This window comes from Podarcis liolepis, assembly GCF_965112155.1.
Source record: "Podarcis liolepis genome assembly, chromosome: 16".
NCBI lineage: Eukaryota > Metazoa > Chordata > Lepidosauria > Squamata > Lacertidae > Podarcis > Podarcis liolepis.
Window position 1 is genome coordinate 42,715,420 of NC_139567.1, and position 17,535 is coordinate 42,732,954.

General features: G+C 51.3%; 1 protein-coding gene across 4 annotated transcripts in view; it reads right to left on the minus strand.

Moving 5' to 3' along the window:
• Window positions 1–17,535, minus strand: part of SPECC1 (sperm antigen with calponin homology and coiled-coil domains 1) — a 111,824-nt gene that overhangs the window by 61,801 nt on the left and 32,488 nt on the right. Inside the window, exon 1 of one of the 4 annotated variants that reach the window (XM_083479793.1) lies at window positions 13,918–14,239. The exons of the other annotated variants lie outside the window; for them this stretch is intronic. Coding sequence (XP_083335919.1) covers window positions 13,918–13,957 — 40 coding nt within the window. The 5' untranslated portion in view covers window positions 13,958–14,239. Of the gene's footprint in view, window positions 1–13,917; window positions 14,240–17,535 lie in introns of those variants that run through there. 4 annotated transcript variants of the gene reach the window in all.

Below are 17,535 nucleotides of genomic sequence, written 5' to 3' on the forward strand. Positions count from 1 at the left end.
TGCGCTCACCACTGCAAAAAGGTAGAAGCAGGGTTCCTTCCGTCACAAAGGCACTTTCTTCTGCCTGCGTTATGATTTTCTGTCAATCAGTTAGAGGGACCAACGAAATGTTAACAGCATCGTGCGAGTTTTCATCGGCTTGATACTCTTTTATTTCCAAGTCCTTGAGCATTTCCTTACATTGTAAAAGAGGTGAAGAACCCTGGAATGGCAGGGTTGGCCCCAGAAGATCCCTAGTCAATCCCAGAAATTCACAGCTCCCCAAGTTATGGCTTGCAATGACACCCCAAGCAGCCGGTGGAAGCTGGAATGAGGACAGCAACTCAGAGATGCAACTCTAAACACTGGTTTGCCCCAAACACAGGACTCTAAGGAAGGAGCTCAGCGTCACGCTAAAACAATTGTTCCATCAGGGCAAGCATGAGGACTCGCCAGACAGAACCTCTCCTTGAGTTCTCTCAAGCACCCCAATTTGGGGGAGCACAGGGGGGTTGTGCGGGGAGCAGACGGGGCAGCTCACTTGCACAAGTCCTTGAGAAAAGTTTCTGCTGGTGGGAATCAGCATGCGAATCCCGCCCTACCAAGAGCTGCCCGCTGGGGATCGAACCTCGGACCTTCTGAGCTGGGACACCGCTGAGCTGCGGCCTCTTCTCTGCAAAAATAATGTTAGGATTTCAGTCCTTGTGGTTCTGAATAAAGGGAGGAATGGAAAATGGAATGGAATGGAAGCTGCCTTCTACAGAGTCAGGCCAGTACTGCCTGCACTGACTGGCAGCAACACTCCAAGGCTTCTGGCAGGGTCTCTCTCCCAGCAACACCTGGAGATGCCAGTGGGGACCTGAGACCTTCTGCATGCAAAGCAGATGCTCTACCGTGTCACGGCCCCTGCCAAACCAGCCTTCAACAAAATGCAAGGAAACGCTTGAGTGGGAACGCAACACAAGGCAAGGGGGGAATCCAAGATATCCTGGCGTGAGGCAGTCCACTTAAGCACAGAGCCGGCTGGATCAGGACAGAACACATCTAGTCCAGAATCATGTTCTTGCAGCCACCAACCAGGCGCCCCAAAAGGGAAGCCCCAAAACAGAATATAAGCGCAACAGCCACATTCTCCCTTCCTGTGGTTTCCGGCAACTGGTATTCAGAAGCTCACTGCCTCTGGGGGAGAACTTATTGGAAATGGCCCTGCAGGATATGGCAATGACCCCCAAACTGTTTCCCCCCTCCCCACTTTTCCATGCTGCTTCTGAACCTTTGATTCACCAACCCCTCTCTGCTGGTTAGCCAGAAAGCGTGCCGGCTGGTTGGCTCATTGCGCTGGCAAAGCCCCACACAGCTGTGTGCGCTTCAGGTCGGTCAAGGGAGAGCCCGATTGGAAGGGGGATTTCCATGGGGGGAAAAGGCCCCCGAAATCTAAGCTGCCCAGATCTGTGCAAAACCCACCTGGGGGGGTGCAGATTTCACACACTGTGTGTTCCTGAGCACATGGACTCAGAAGTAAATCCCACCCCTCTGTTTTCAGTGGGGCTTTACCCCACAATTTAGGATCGTGGCCTTAAGGAGGGATGTGGGAGCTCTGTGGGCACGGACAGCCCATAGGCCTTGCTTGCTCCGGATTAAGTTTTAAGACGACTGAGGCTTTTTCATTCAGTTTAGTGAAACAGCTACTCACTCACCAGTCGCCTCCAGCGAGCAGGAATCTCATTTGTAGAAACATCGGGACCTAGAGAGCTACTTCAGACCATGTCATCCGTCATGGATATTTTAGCTGAGATTCCTACGTTGCAGGGGGTTGGACTAGATGACCCTTGAGGGTCCCCCTTCCAACTCTACACTTATCTGAGTCTGTGTCACCTGGCTCAGGCTCATCCACTCCAGAAGGGAGGTGGGAAGTCTTTTCCAGCCAAAGGGCATCACCCCCTTTGTGGAGAACCTACGTGGGGTTGGGTGGGACCAGGGGGAAAGGGGGTCTGATCTTTGGGCGGTGGGCCACACTCCAGTCAGGGCATTCGAGGACACGCTCCAGCAGGGCAGGTGCTCCCAAGGAGGGTGCAGAGCGTGGCCAGGGACTGGTGCAGCCAAGGAAGAGTCCTAAGGGTGAGACAGAGAGGCATCGAGGGCCAGCATTTGGGTGCCGGGCCAATAGCTCCCCAGTCCACACTGGCCGGCAGCAGCTTCAGAGGAGTTCTAGAAGGAATTTTTTGGGGAGAGTCTGGGGATTGAACCTGAGAACTTCTACAATCAAAGCAGGTGTTCTACCAGTAGCACTGAGCTATAAAGCCAAGGGTATTCTCTCTCATATACGGTATATATCTACATTTCCTATCCCAAGAACAACCCTGCAAGGTTTAAGATCAGAGTTGGCTCTATGGAGCTTGGACCCCAGATCTCTCTCTCTCTCTCTCTCCCTGCTCTAGAAATCTGCCACTCCATGATAAGCTAACAGGAAGGATTCGAAATCTGCGGGACCAGAAATTCACAGAAGACTGGTGTAAATTTACAGACTATTTGAAAAGTAATTGTGGTGATCAGACTATGTTTGTAGGTTTGCAAGAAGTTTTGTGAGCTGAATTATTGGAACTATTGCAAAAATGGATAAAGGGTAGGATGGTTAGTTAAGATAATTAAAGGCAATATGAATTTAAGTAATGCATAAGAAGTCAAAACGGTGGATCATCAGAGGTGTTGATGGAAGTAAAAAAAAAAGATTGTATAAGTGGTGAGGTTTTGTGATATGTATTATAATTTAGAAGTTAAAATTAATAAAAATTATTATTATTAAAAAAGAAATCTGCCACTCCACAGCACTTTCTAGTTATATTAAATGCTCTTAAGTAGGGTGTTTAAAAAAATAATACATAGACAGGCAGCAACTCTAGTTGATATTGCACTCTGACAGCTCGGTGGAAGAAATACCTTGGCACAACCCGTTTCAGCCTCCAAGGTAATTGGGGTGCGGGGAGCCTGCATCCTATGGGCTGGATTAAGCCCATCAGACCTTCTCATTTGGCCCACACCATTGTTTGGGTTAAGCCAGATCCACTTCCCATATGCCTGATGTCTGCACATCACCAGCAGACTAAGGAAGAGTTGCAAACACACCCACCTTTTCTGCCTGCATGTGCAAAAAAAGGGGGGGGGGAGTGTCACCTGACATTAGGCAATGGACAAGTGGGTGGACCAGCCACCTGTCAAACTCTGCCTGCGGGGGGTGTGCAGGTAAGGTAAGGATTTGGCCTGCAGGAATGGATCCGGTTCCCCACGCCTGCTTCGCAATACTGCTGTCAGTCTCCTTTCTAGGAAACGCAGGCCTTGCTGGCAAAGTCTTGGATTTTTTTATTCTTGCCCGAGAAAAACAATTAGCCGGGCTGGGTTGGAGGTTAAACCTGTCTCTCTTCCTTTCTTTTTCCTTCACCCGTCAAGGAAGCAGCTTCCGCGCCAGGAGATTAATCATTATCCACACCCAGCCAGCAGGGCAGAACCCACAGACATCAGGCTTTGCTACGGTTTAGGGAGGCGGGAAGAGTGGAGCGCGGCTCCGGTGGAGGAAAAACTGCAGCGCGAAAACCCCAAGTGGACGACGGATCAGACCCCGCCCCGGCCAAAGGAATGAGGGGATCGGGTTTGGGGGAATCAAGAACCCTCCTGCAAAGTGGGACTGATGCTCAAAGCGCCAGGACTCTTGTCTCTCGCTCATTTACACACATTGAATCATAGAACTGGAAGGGGCTGGGAGAGCAACATGTTACCTGGAAGGAAAGGTTATTTTGCACGCCCAATATTATTAACGGATCGTCAACTTCTAATTAAAACAAAGGCTTCATCCCTGTATTATTTGAAAGATGAGCCTGTTAGTTTGAAAACAAATGATACAAAATACACGGTTATTTCAGAAAGCTGACATTGAGGATGGAGTCCCATCTCGTCCCGTCTCCCCACATCTTCTGTGCTGTTCCACAACATTTTATTTTCCGCAGGCACTGCCACCTAAACCACGGACAAATTGATTTCACCCTGGCCTAACCCTCTGGCCAAACGCTCCTGTCAATGAAATGCCATTAACAAATTGCTGATTGGAAGAGGGCTGGGGGATGCCCTAGTTTATTAGAGCCTAATGGGGCTTTTGGTTTGACTGGGGGGGGGAAGCAATCACCCAGCCGAAGCCACAGTTTCAACCTCCGAAGGTCACCCAGAATTCAGAGCAGGGCCAGGCAGCCGAACCACACTTCGTCCGTCCCCGCTCCTGGATTTAAACTGGAGGGGCCCTTCGCTTTTATACCCGGAAAGGTTTCCTTTCAGGTTGGAAGAGTATGATAAATCTCCCCCCCACACACACACACTTTTCAAGGAGTCTCCAATCACTCCTGAACAACTTTCTGCTCTGCACGTGCCTCCTGAATGGATGTTAGCAAGCCTGGAACAGGAACTCGCACAGAGAAGCAACAGGCCAACTCCTCCGAAGGCAAGTAGTTCTTCAAGAGTGCCTTGAACTGCTGATAACAGAGGATAGGTTGGCGGCCTTTGGGGGGGTGGCCCCTGCCTGGATGTATGGAATTCTTCCACAATGAACGGCCATTCAGTCACAAGTGGGTGACTCTAAGGCGCTTCAAGATGGTTGCTGTTTGGGAGTTTGCACAACGCTAGCCAATTGAATAGACTCATAGAGGGTCATCAACTTCAACCCACTGGGAGGTTCTAGTATGACCCCCCTGAAATGCAGGACTCTCAACTAAAGCACCCCTGACCATCCAACCTCTGCTTATACCGTGGTACCTTGGGTTACATACGCTTCAGGTTACAGACTCTGCTAACCAAGAAATAGTACCTCGGGTTAAGAACTTTGCTTCAGGATGAGAACAGAAATCGTGCGGCAGCAGCGGGAGGCCCCATTAGCTAAAGTGGTGCTTCAGGTTAAGAACAGACCTCCAGAACGAATTAAGTACTTAACCTGAGGTACCACTGTAAACCTCCAGGGAAGGAGAGGCCACAAACTCCCAAAGGAGATCGTCCCACGACTGAACGGCTCTTACTGTCAGAAAGTTCTTCCTGATGTTGAGTCTGAATCTCCTTTCTTGCAACTTGAAGCCATGTGTTCGAGTCCTACCCTCCAGAGGAGGAGAAACCCAGCTTGCTCATTAAATAGTCAACATCATCTCATCTCCCTGCAAACAAATCTTTATTTTCATTTACTATTACAGTGGTACCTCTGGTTAATAACTTAATTCGTTCTGGAGGTCTGTTCTTAACCTGAAACTGTTCTTAACCTGAGGTACCACTTTAGCTTATGGGGCCTTTCGCTGCCACTGTGCCGCCGCCGCACGATTTCTGTTCTCAACCTGAAGCAAAGTTCTTAACCTGAAGCACTATTTCTGGGTTAGCGGAGTCTGTAACCTGAAGTATCTGTAACCTGAGGTACCACTGTACACTTATATCCCCGCCTTTTTCTCCAAGGAGCTTGTGGCCTGCACGGTTCTCCCTCTCCTCATTCAATGCCCCACAACAACCCTGCGGGGATCTGAACCCCGGTCTCCCAGGTCCTAGTCCCACACTCTACCCACTATACCACGCTCTTTCAGTAGCTCTTGATCTCTCTCTGCTTCACCATCAGCACCCAGGTGGATGTAAAAGAACCTAGTAGTATATCTGCTCGCGGAACTGCCTGGGGGGGAAAGTGTGCTGTAAGTTTTAATAATAATAATAATAAAGGCACCGTTTGGGCAGGAAACGTTAGGCCGAGGCCAGACACAACAGCCGTGGTGGTTTGCTGCTGAGCCATCCTGGTATGGGGAAAAGGGTCTGTTCTGGCATGTGGACCTCCTGCCTCCTGCGAGTCACAACCTTGTAAATTCCATTGGCAGACCTCCTCCTCCTTCGCAATCTTTTAGATTAAGCAGAAACAATGGAGAAGCTCTGGGGGTGGGAAGAAGAGTCCTGTTATCAGATGCCCGGGGTCACTGTGTCTCTGCCCTTGCTCCCAGCAATGTCACAGAATCACAGAACTGTAAGACTTCCCAAGGGCCATCTAGCTCAATCCCTTGCAATGCAGGAATCTCAATTTAAGCATCCATGACAGATGGCCATCCAACCTCCGCTTAAAAATCTCCAAGGAAGGAAAGTCCACCGCCTTCTGAGAGAGTCTGCTCCACCATCGAACAGCCCTTAACTGTCGGAAACTTTTTCTGAATGGTTAGTCGGAATCTCCTTTCTTGCAACTTGAAGCTACTGGTTCGAGTCCTACCCTCCAGAGCAGGAGAAAACATCCTCCATGTAACAGCCCTTCACATACGTTTCCAAGCACAATTCAAAGTGTTGGTGCTGACCTTTAAAGCCCAAATGGCCTCGGTCCAGTAGACCTGAAGGAGCGTCTCCACTCTCTGCCTGGATGCTGAGGTCCAGCGCCGAGGGCCTTCTGGCGGTTCTGCGAGAAGCAAAGCTACAAGGAACCAGGCAGAGGGCCTTCTCGATAGTGGCACCTGCCCTGTGGAACGCCCTCCCACCAGATGTCAAAGAGAACAACAACTACCAGACCTTTAGAAGACATCTGAAGGCAGCCCTGTTTAGGGAAGCTTTTAATGTTTAACAGACCACTGTAGTTTAATACAGTGGTGCCGCACAAGACGAAATTAATTCGTTCCGCAAGTCTCTTCGTCTTGCGATTTTTTCGTCTTGCGATGCATGGTTTCCCATAGGAATGCATTGAAAATCAATTAATGCGTTCCTAGGGAAACCGCCTTCAGACCAGGTCCGGGGACAGTCTGTCCCCGAACCTCTTCTGAAGGCTGGGGGGGGACACAAGGGCTTTTCTTCCCACCCCCAGCATTTTAAAAACCCCCGGGACAGCGGAGGACTTCTCCGCTGTCCGGGCGATCTTAAAATGCTGGCGGGCGGCATTTTAAAATCGCCCCGGGACAGCGGAGGACTTCTCCGCTGTCCGGGGCGATTTAAAAGCCCCTGGGAAGGCAGGCAGGGGGGACAAAGACTTTCGCCCCCCGCCCGCCTTCAGAAGGTGTTGCCGCCCCGCCGCCCGGCTTCGGAGCAGCGTTCCGAAGCCTGGCGGCGGCGGGAGGAGGCGTTCCCGCCCCACCGCCCGGCTTCGGAGGAGGTCCGAGGACAGTGGGGAAGACGCGCTGCGCTTCCCCGCTGTCCCGGATATTTCCCTATGGGCTGTCGTCTTGCGAAGCAAGCCCATAGGGAAATTTGTCTTGCGAAGCGCCTCCAAAACGGAAAACCCTTTCGTCTAGCGGGTTTTCCGTCTTGCGAGGCGTTTGTCTTGCGAGGTACCACTGTACTTTGTTGGAAGCCGCCCAGAGTGGCTGGAGAAACCCAGCCAGATGGGTGGGGTATAAATAAATTATTATTATTATTATTATTATTATTATTATTATTATGGCTCTCCTGTCTCTTCTCAGTCTCCTCTTTTCCAGGTTAAACACCCCCTGCTGCCTCAACCATTCCTCATAAGGCTTGGTTTCCAGACCTTTGATCATCTTGGTCGCCCTCCTCTGCACAGCTTGTCGACATCCTTTCTAAACTGTGGTGCCCAGAACTGGACAAACGTCCATTGCCTCCCGCCCCACTCTTTCCCTGTTGCATCCCATCTGGTCTTGATAATGGACCTCCTGGCACCAAACCTCCTCTCTGTGGCTCATGCCCCGAGCATTTGAAGGAGAGTTTCCTTCCATGTCTGCCAACCGAGGTGGCCTTCAGATCTGCAGAAGGCGCAGGAGATCTGCTCCGTCTGTCTCACCCGAGATGAATGTAAATTTTAACTTTTGTAGAGCAGGCTAGTTTCTAGACGCTTGCACTCGCCCGCCCCTCTCCACCCTCTGTCCAGCCAAGTGAAGAGGCAGGGTCAGAGTTCAAGGGCCCAATCCCAGCCAGGCAAAGACACTCAAGGAGGCTGTGAAGCAGCGCTGGTGGGGGCGGGGAAGCCTTGGGAGTATCATGGGGGGGGGGCCAGATAGAGAGATGGTCTGGCTCCCAGGCGTGAGGCTCCCCCACCCCTGCTCAACGGATTAAAAGCAGCACCTTGAATTGGGTCTGGAAACAAAAATGCAGAGCAAAGTGGCAATTATTCTGACTCTCCTCTCACACGGTTTCAACACCCGAATTCTTCTTGGGTTACCGAGCGGAGAATTTTGGAGGCCAGGGCAGTGTGGAGTCATACCCTATTAAAATGTCCTTCCTCACGGCTCTGCCAGCCTTCTCTGGGGCCAGGAATAGAAAGGAATCTCCCCCTTGCCCTGCCTGGCTAGATAAGGCTGGTGAGGGGGCACTGGAGTGGCCAGTTTCCTTCTCTTCTCCTCTCCCTTCCACCACCCCTCTGGCAGTACGCAGCTTGGCTGGCTTACAAGAGCCGCCTGAGAACGGAAGAAGGGCCTGGCTCAGGCCGAAAGGGGTCCCATCTAGTCCGGTCCTTGCAGTCACCACCAGATGCTCCCAAGGGAGGCCTGGGGACCTGAGCGCAACAACAGTTCTCCCCACTTGCAGTCCCCAGAAACTAGGATTCAGAATCATTGCTGCTACCGGCCGGTTTCTCTTGCACTCACTAGTTGGAGATAAATAACGCAGCAACACTGCTCTACATTGCAGGGCTGTCAGGAGGGTTGTTGACTGAGAGAGGATGTACGAAACAAGCTCCGGACACACAAGAACGCTTTGCTTTTTCAAAAAAGAAACGCGTTCGCACTTGGCTTGCTTTGCAGGCAAAGCACTCTGCACATGCCCTGAGGCCTGAGTTTCAGCACTGGGGTGGAAGATTCAGGGGAAGGGGGAGTAAATCAGATTAAGTTTCTTTTGTAGACCCAGACAAACAGCTCCTGACTCACAGAGAACAGGAGGGCCTGGAGATGGTAGTCACATCCTGTTGTAAACTAGCATGTGAACTTTCCTTAAGGTTCTTGCCAGGCAGTGGAGAATCCCGGCCTACAGAGACAAGATCTTTTGGGGGAGATAAGATTTCCCCATCTCCCAAAAAAACAAGGAAGGTGATGCAGAACTGGGAAAGTCAGATAAAGGCATGGCCAGGCAGGTCAAGGGGCTGGAAAAGTTTTGCCCAAGTATTTGAAGCTTTCTTGTAAGGTGAGGGGGACAGAGGGAGAGATGTTGGCAGATAGAGTCACGCAATGCTAAACCATGGTTTGTTTAACAAACCACAGGTTGTCCCACAGACGAGCCAGCAAACTGTGGCTTGTTTCTCCAAGGTTTGTGTTGTCCTGCCTGCTGCTGCTGCTGCCTCCTGTCTTTCTGGCTTAGTGAGCCTCTGGGTTGGACCAAAAAAACCCATTGTTAGGGACGGGCGCAAGATTTGCACGTGTAACATCAAGGCATAGTTAAAACAAACCAATGTTTCTGATTGTGGGTTTATTGGCAGCAAAGAAACCACAGGTAAGGTGCTGGGCAGGATACTAATAATAAGACGATGATGATTTAACAACAACAAATTGTTTCCCCAGCCATTCTGGGTGGCTTCCAACAAAATATTGAAAATACAATAAAACATCACACATTAAAAACTTCCCTAAACAAGGCTGCCTTCAAATGTATTTTTATGTCCACACTACGCCAATTAATATAATCCTTTCCAGCAGAAAGCCACAAATAAAATAGATTGAAACTTTTTTAAAAGGGGGAGCGATATCAAAATGAGGTATACACAGAGTAGGCCCATCAAAAACAAAGGGATCATAGGACTGTGGAGTTGGAAGGGACCACGAGGGTCATCTAGTCCAACCCCCTGCAACAGAGTTAAGTTATCGTCCCAAATCTCCTGCGTAAGGAAATAACTTTTTCATACAAGTACGGGATACGCTGAGCCCGGTGGAGAAGGTTGCTAGCTGAGATCATTTCTGTTAAGGGTTTGGCAAATTCATGGCGCAGAGGCCTACTGGAGGCAACAACAGGGAACAATGGAACCTGCATGTGCAGAGCTTGTCTACCTTTGTAATATCAGCCATTTTTGACAGAGAGAGACAGAGAGAGAGAGAGCTGGCCAGAGAGATGATTCCAGCAAAATGATGCTTAAATGGGGCTTTTGACATGTCCTCAGAGAAAACCACTTGGCACCAGAACACGGGGCTAAAATAACCATCTCCCATCCCTTCCCTGAATAGTCTAAACAGGAGCCCCACCTTCCCTCAGCAGTAAACACCTGAATTCCCTGGACCAGCAGAACTCGTAGCAGGTATGTTCCGAGACAAGGGTGTGGGGCAGGCGCACCACGCATCATTTGCGTCCTAGAATGGCCCTGGGGCAGCTTCCCCTCTGGCGAACATCTGCTCACCCATTTTCAGACACCACAACATCCCCAAACAAAACAACGGAGTATTTGGCCTCCTCCCTCAGCCATGAGCTGACGGTGCTTGCACTCGCCGTTGCAGTAACGCCCCCTCCATCCCTGATATTTGCTCTTTTTCATTATGAGTTGGCAGTGCAGGAGGAGCTGCCTTCATCGGTGCTTGGTCCTTCTAGCTCAGTGTTGCCTGCACTGACTGGCAGCAGCCCTCTAGGGTTTCAAGCAAGGAGGTGCGGTTCCCAGAGTTCCCTGAGAAGAGGGATTGGCTTGAAGCGCTCTGGGAATTGTAGCTCTGGGAGGGGAATATGAGGCTTCTCAGCAACTCCTTAACAAACTACAGTTCCCAGGATTCTTGGGGGGGGGGGAGGCCATGATTGTTTAATGTGGTATCACAGTGGTTTAAACATTACTTTTAAAGAGCAGAAATCGAGGGCTGGCAGCTTGTAGCCAGCAGAGGAAGGTTTCTGCTGGGTGGCGAGGAAGGAAGGATGAGGCCATGAGATGCAAAGGGGAAGGTGAGGTCGCAAACAAAAAAACGACAATATGGCAAAAGCCCAGTATGTTTCCCCCCAGTTTCTTCCCCCAAAATTGCCAGCTACATCACAATCAGCAGAGATGTTTTGCAGCAGCAGGAAAAGCAACAAAAGGTTCTACAAGTGGGTCAGGGAGGGCCAAGACTGGCATTTGCTGTGCCCTTTCCTAGCGAAAAGGGCACACCAGCGCTACCCTTGCAGAGATTCCCAGGGGTGGGGGAGAGGCGCAGCCACGCTGTTGCGGAGAAAGGAAAAGAACCAACTGCCTTACGGCATCAGCTTTTGCGGGACTATGGTCTACTTCGTAAGAGGCGTAGCAACCATGGTGTGCACATTCCGGTTTCTCTTGGATCAAGGGTTGCAGGAGAGGGCTCAGGGGTTATCTTTCCTAAAATTCTGGGGCCGGGCACTGCTGTCTTTACATGGAGCAGTGGGGAAGAATACAGCGTTACCTTGGTTTACGAACTTAATCTATTCCGGAAGTCCATTCCTAAACCAAAGCATTCTTAAACCAAGGTGTGCTTTCCCACAGCAGGGGGGACTCAATTTACAAATGGAACACACTCAACAGGAAGCGGAACATGTTCTGCTTCCAAGGCAAAGTTCACAAACCAAAACACCTACTTCCGGGTTTGCAGCGTTCTTAATCCAAGTTGTTCATAAAACAAGCTGTTCTTAAACCAAAGCACCACTGTATATCATTTTATTCTTAAAAAGAAGTTGCTTTCAGGTACATCAGAAGAGGTTAGATAAAGGTAAAGGGACCCCTGACCATTAGGTCCAGTTGTGACCGACTCTGGGGTTGCGGCGTTCATCTCGCTTTACTGGCCAAGGGAGCTGGCATACAGCTTTCGGGTCATGTGGCCAGCATGACTAAGCCGCTTCTGGCGAACCAGAGCAGCACACGGAAATGGCGTCTACCTTCCCGCCGGAGGGGTACCTGTTTATCTACTTGCACTTTGACGTGCTTTCGAACTGCTAGGTTGGCAGGAGCAGGGACCGAGCAACAGGAGCTCACCCCGTCGCAGGGATTCGAACCACCGACCTTCTGATCAGCAAGTCCTAGGCGCTGTGGGTGGCCCACAGCGCCACCCGCGTCCCTCAGAAGAGGTTAGCCACGGCAAAATCTCTTACTACCAGGAATGAAAGGAACTGTCTTGTACTAAGACCCTCGAGTCCATCTAGTGCAGTATTGCTGACCCTGACTGGCAGCAGCTCTTAAGGGCTCCAGGCAGGGGACCCTCCCACCCAACCCTACCTGAGAGGCCAAAGTCTGACCTTGTGGTGCTGGGGCTTGAACCAGGGGACCTCCCACAAATGTCCTAGCGCCAGACGAGAGTCCACTTAATATTGGTATGGCTATTGATTGTTTACACAGCGGCCCATCCAGTTTACAACAAAATATCAGATGTAAATAACAAAAGAGAAGTGTTCCCCCAAAACACACAAAAAACTACCCCACCCCTGTAAAAAGCAGTTTGCAGGAAAAATAAAAAAAGTTTAAAGCACACTTCAAAAGCCTGAGCAGTAAGAAGGTTTTCAAAAAGACCTCTAAAGGAGCAGCATCAAATTAATTGAAACCCAGAAGGGGTCTGGGGTGGGGGACACTCCCCCAGGGCAGCTTAGCTACAAGACAAAATGTTTGCATTACAGCAGGGCAAGGCCGTCCGTCCGTCCCCATCTTATTCCCACCCCCCATGCCCCACAAGAAGTCCTCTAATAATCTCTAGGGGCCCCTGTATGCATAAGACAAACCCACCAGCGCCTGAGTGCCCCCCTCAAAATCGAACAAGATCTGTGAAACAGACAAGAGAGGCATTCTGCTTTCTGAATCATTTTGGCCTGCCTTGCAGACAGACACACATCAACTGGGGGTGGGTGGCTTGGCTTTTCAGTGGACCCACAAAGGAGGAGAAGGAGACACACTCCTTTATTTCTCCAAGAGCTCCCCCAACCCCAATTCCCTGTTTAACATGCATAGCGATGCACTTCCAAGAGGACAATGGGGGGGGGGAGGAGAGGAGGGGGAGAGATTCTCACAAAAGACATAGCTGCTCCGAGAGGCCTGGTAACCGTTCCCTAGGGTGCGCCACCACTGCCGAAAAGCTGGATGCCACAGCTGGTTATTGTCTCCCCCATAAAAAAACACACACACAATTCCCAGGGACCTTGCAGCATCCTAGGAGAGACATCCACCTGGCCCCCCACATCCCAGCACAACTTGATTTCCCCCCCCCCATTTGTGTGTTTACAGACACTCCTGGCTCTGAACCCGATTTTAAACTCTCTGTTCTTCCTTGGGACAGCCTCAGTTTTTGCCACATGCCCGTTCCTCTACCCCCCCCCGCCCCCTCTCTTTCGGGAGATGTCCCGGAATGTGCACAGCCAAAACTGGGGGGGGGGGGTTAACTCCTGGGGGAACCCCCGTTTGTTGTTATGACACCGCCCAAACACCCAAGCTTCTCCTACAAAGAGGACCCCTCAGCTAGTGAACTGATGCTAAGACTCATTCATCACCTCAAAGTTCGCCATTCATAATTATACAGAATCACAGAATTGGAAGGGGGCTGTAGGGTCATCCAGTCCAACCCCGTGCAACGCAACACAGACACGCGTATTTCCAAAAGCACTTTTACACACACACACACAGAGAGAGTTTGCCCCCCCCCCCAGGTCAAGAGTCCCAATAGCTCCTCCTGTTCGTTTAGAGCAGAGACTCTCCACTCCTGATCCTAAAGAGAGTTCCCTCTAACCGTTTCTTATGCGCAAATGTTACCTGCCTCGTTTGTGTTATCATAGTGCTAATGGCTCGCGCCAAAGCGATTCAACGAAACGAAACGAATTCTGCAAATGAACAGAAATCCAGGGCGAGCGGCTCCGGGGCATTAACGCCCGTCCCGTCCCCCCCACACCCATCGGAGAGAAAAGGCCAACCCCGGCGAGCCAGGATGCAGCCCCGCTCCGCTTTTCCTGTTTGGCACGTGCCCGGCGGGCGCCCCCCCCCCAGCCCCACCTGCGAGGGACCCCCTGCGCCCCCCGGGCATCTCCCCTCCCTCGCTTCCCGCCCCCACTTCCCCGCGGCTCACCGACCTGGCTCCACTTCCTCGGGTCTCCCCGGCTGGTTGCCCATCTCGTCCGGCTCGCTAAGGCCCCCTCGGCCGCTTCATGGGACCAGGTGGGCGTGGAGGGCGGCGGCGGTGGCGGCGGCGGCAGCTCTGCCCTGCGAGCGCCGGCAGAAAGGCAGCGGCTCGCTCGGGCTCGGCGGAGGCATTGTGCGCCGGGCCAGCCCGCCCTCGCTCGCTCTCTCTCTTGCGCGCGCGCCGCTCCAAGACCCGGAGGCCGCTGCTGGCCGGGGCACCGCGGCGGATCGCTCCCGGCAGCGGCAGCGAGCCAAGAGCCGCCGAGGTGACTCACGGCCGGGGATGGGAGGCCACGCAGCGGCGGCGGGAGGGCATTGCAAGCCGAGGAGGGGGGGGGGGAGGAGGGAGGCGAGGGCGCCTCCGAGAGCGAGGGGAGCGCAGCGCGCAAAAGCGCACCAAAGGCTGCAGCGGCGTGGCCAGAGCGCATTTGGAGAAGGAGGGGTATCTGCCCCGAGGAGCTTGCAGACTCGCCCCAAATTTGAACAACGCAGTTGGAAGGAACCCCGAGGGCCATCTGGTCCAACTCTCTGCAATGCAGGAATAATGCAGCTGTCCCTTACGGGCATCGAACCTGCAACCTTGGCGTGATCAGCACCACGATCTAACCAGCTGATGGCTATTCCGACAGTTTATAGAAAACATCATTATTTATTGTTTCCATCATCATCACCATAGCAGGGGGCGCAATGGGTCAGTGCATGCAGCTGTTTGTTAGCCAGAAGGTTGGTGGTTGAATCCCACGCAGGGATGGCTGTGGGCAGGATGATGACCCACATGGTCCCTTCCAACTCTTTGATACTAAAGTAAAGGTAAAGAGACCCCTGACCATTAGGTCCAGTTGTGACCGACTCTGGGGTTGCGGCGCTCATCTCACTTTATTGGCCGAGGGAGCCGGCGTACAGCTTCTGGGTCATGGGGCCAGCAGGACTAAGCCGCTTCTGGCGAACCAGAGCAGCGCACAGAAATGCCGTTTACCTTCCCACTGGAGCGGTACCTATTTATCTACTTGCACTGGCATGCTTTTGAACTGCTAGGTTGGCAGGAGCAGGGACCGAGCAACGGGAGCTCACCCCATCACGGGGATTCAAACCGCCGACCTTCTGATCGGCAAGTCCTAGGCTCTGTGGTTTAACCCACAGCGCCACCCGCGTCCCTTCTTTGATACTAGTCACCTTCTAAACCACCATCCCCCAGGGAATCCGCCACCAATATCTTCTCGCAAAAGTAAAGCAGGATTTCAGTCCTCTTGGCTCTAAATAGGGTTAAATGGGAGCATATTGTGAGACAGAGCCGAGCTCAGCATAGCTTTTGCAGTGACTTACAGTGACTCTCCGTAATTTCAGGCAGGGCCTTTCTGGAGATACTGGGGACTGAATCTGCGATGTTTTGCATGCAAAGCAGCTGCTCTGCAACAGAGTGCTGGTCCCTGTCCGAAACTATTTGGCTATCAAAGAATAATGCCTAAACAGAGCCTCCAGGTCCAGTAGCAGTGTACCTCTGAATACCAGGTGCCTGGGAGCAGCAGTTCAGGGAAAAGAGCTGTGGCTTCTGTGCCTTGCTTGTGGGACTTCCCAGAGACGCCTGCTGGGTCTCTATCATGGGTGAACCAGATGTTGGCCAAGACAGCCTCGAAAGCCAGAGCCCCTTTCTCCAGAAATGTAAGCCATGGGGAAATTCCACTCTCTGCTCCCCACGGCCTGTAAATCAACCAACATGGCTAGAAAATGAAAAACTGCTCTTTTCATTCCCAGTTTATGCCCCCAAATGGAGCGTGTTTTTTGGGGGGACACACACAACACCTCTCTCTGTGCCCTGCTTATATCTCAGGAAGGGAGAACGAGGAGGCCATCTGGCTGATCCTAAAGACCCTTCTTCCTCCTCCTCGACCTGCTTTCATGTGAGGGGTTGCAGAGGAACAGAGCCTGTTGATCCCTGATGGATGGTGGGGCAGGAGCGGGTAAGGCCTCCCTCCTAAAAAAAGCAAGGGGGTCTTACAAGGCCTGGCCTTCAAAGGGGATCTCAGTTCTTGCCTGGGGCCTAATTGGAGCCTGTTCACATTTTACAGGGGGATTGAAATGCTAATTAAATTGGATGCCAATGGATCCAGGTTTTGCTGCTGGCATTTCATTAATATATCTGCTTTGTGTTTTCGAAAGTGGCTTGCCTGCCTGCCTGCCTGCCTGTTCTCTATAGGTTCCTGAGGAGGTGGGGGTCCTCATCCAGAGTGCCGTTCTGAAACATGACTTTGGACTTCCTCCGATATTTAGTGGGACAGATCCAAATTCACAAACGACACTGTCCATTTTAAACTCTCATCATTTTTCGGTTTCTACAAATTCCTGGGCGATGCCAGGCACACACACACACAGAGAGAGAGAGAGAGAGAAGGGGTATGCTATGAAAGAGTGATGGAAAGACAGACCAACACCAAGACTTCTCTCTTTTGGGGGGGGGGCAATTTGATGCCATTCACATTTAAAGGCACACCTACCACATTTGCACTTTCTGAAAGGATACACAAACCGAAACGAATTTGCACTTCTCCAAATTTTGCAGTGCAGTTTTCCAGCCAAATAATGTGTAGAAAAATGCCTATATGAGTGGAACGACAACAACTACTCACCATTCCCCAGCAGGTCACAGGGCAGGTTTGCAGAGTTTAAAATTCTGAATTAAAAACAGTTAAAACAGTTGCGGGAACAGGGAGAGCCCTGCAAACACGCATCTCGGGTGTCCCAAAATAACGTAAAAAAAAAAAATGCATTATATTAGGGGAAACTGCTTTTCAAAAAAAAAAAGTGCACATGGAGAGAAATTGACACTAGAACCTTGATTAATCTCCATGAGGACATTTTTATTTTTGGGGGGGAAATTGCACACTTGATGTGGGAATATGGAGAACGAGGAACAGGGAGAAGTCATAACCGAGCATATTCATCCACCTCCTGCTCTTGATCAACTGTGAAAGGCTGAAAGCAAGAGTTATTTTATTTCCTTTTAAGTTATTGCTGGTGTGTGTGCCTGTGTGTGTGTGTGTTTGTGGTGCAGGAAACGGCAAGGTTGAATCCTCCCTGGGGCACCAGCCTTGCCTGCGTCTGCAGGAGAGTGACCTTGACTGCTGCGTTCTGATCCCGGTGTCCCAGACTGTAAATAATCCTCCAGTTTGGGAGGTGGGGGGCAAAAGAATCCTGGGTGGAATTAAGGCTGCTGCCTCCCCCACCCCAGCTCTGCTAACTGGGAGCCCCCTCCTCAACTTGCTCTCGGGTCTCAAGCACTGGAAAGCAACGGCATCTCAAAAACGGAAATTGTTTATGTATTGGTTAGAGTGCTGTGCTAGGGCCTGGGAGATGAGGACTCGGCCAGGAAGCTCTCGCTCACCTTGGGCTGCCTCTCAGCCTGACCTACCTCACAGGGTTGTTGTGGGGATAAAATGAAGAGGGTTTGAACGCCGCCTCAAGCTCCTTGGACAAATGGCAGGTTAAAAATGCAATTTGTGTTTTTCAAGAATATATAATGAATAGGAATATTTGAAAATTTATCAGCAGTAGTCATCATCATCATCATCATT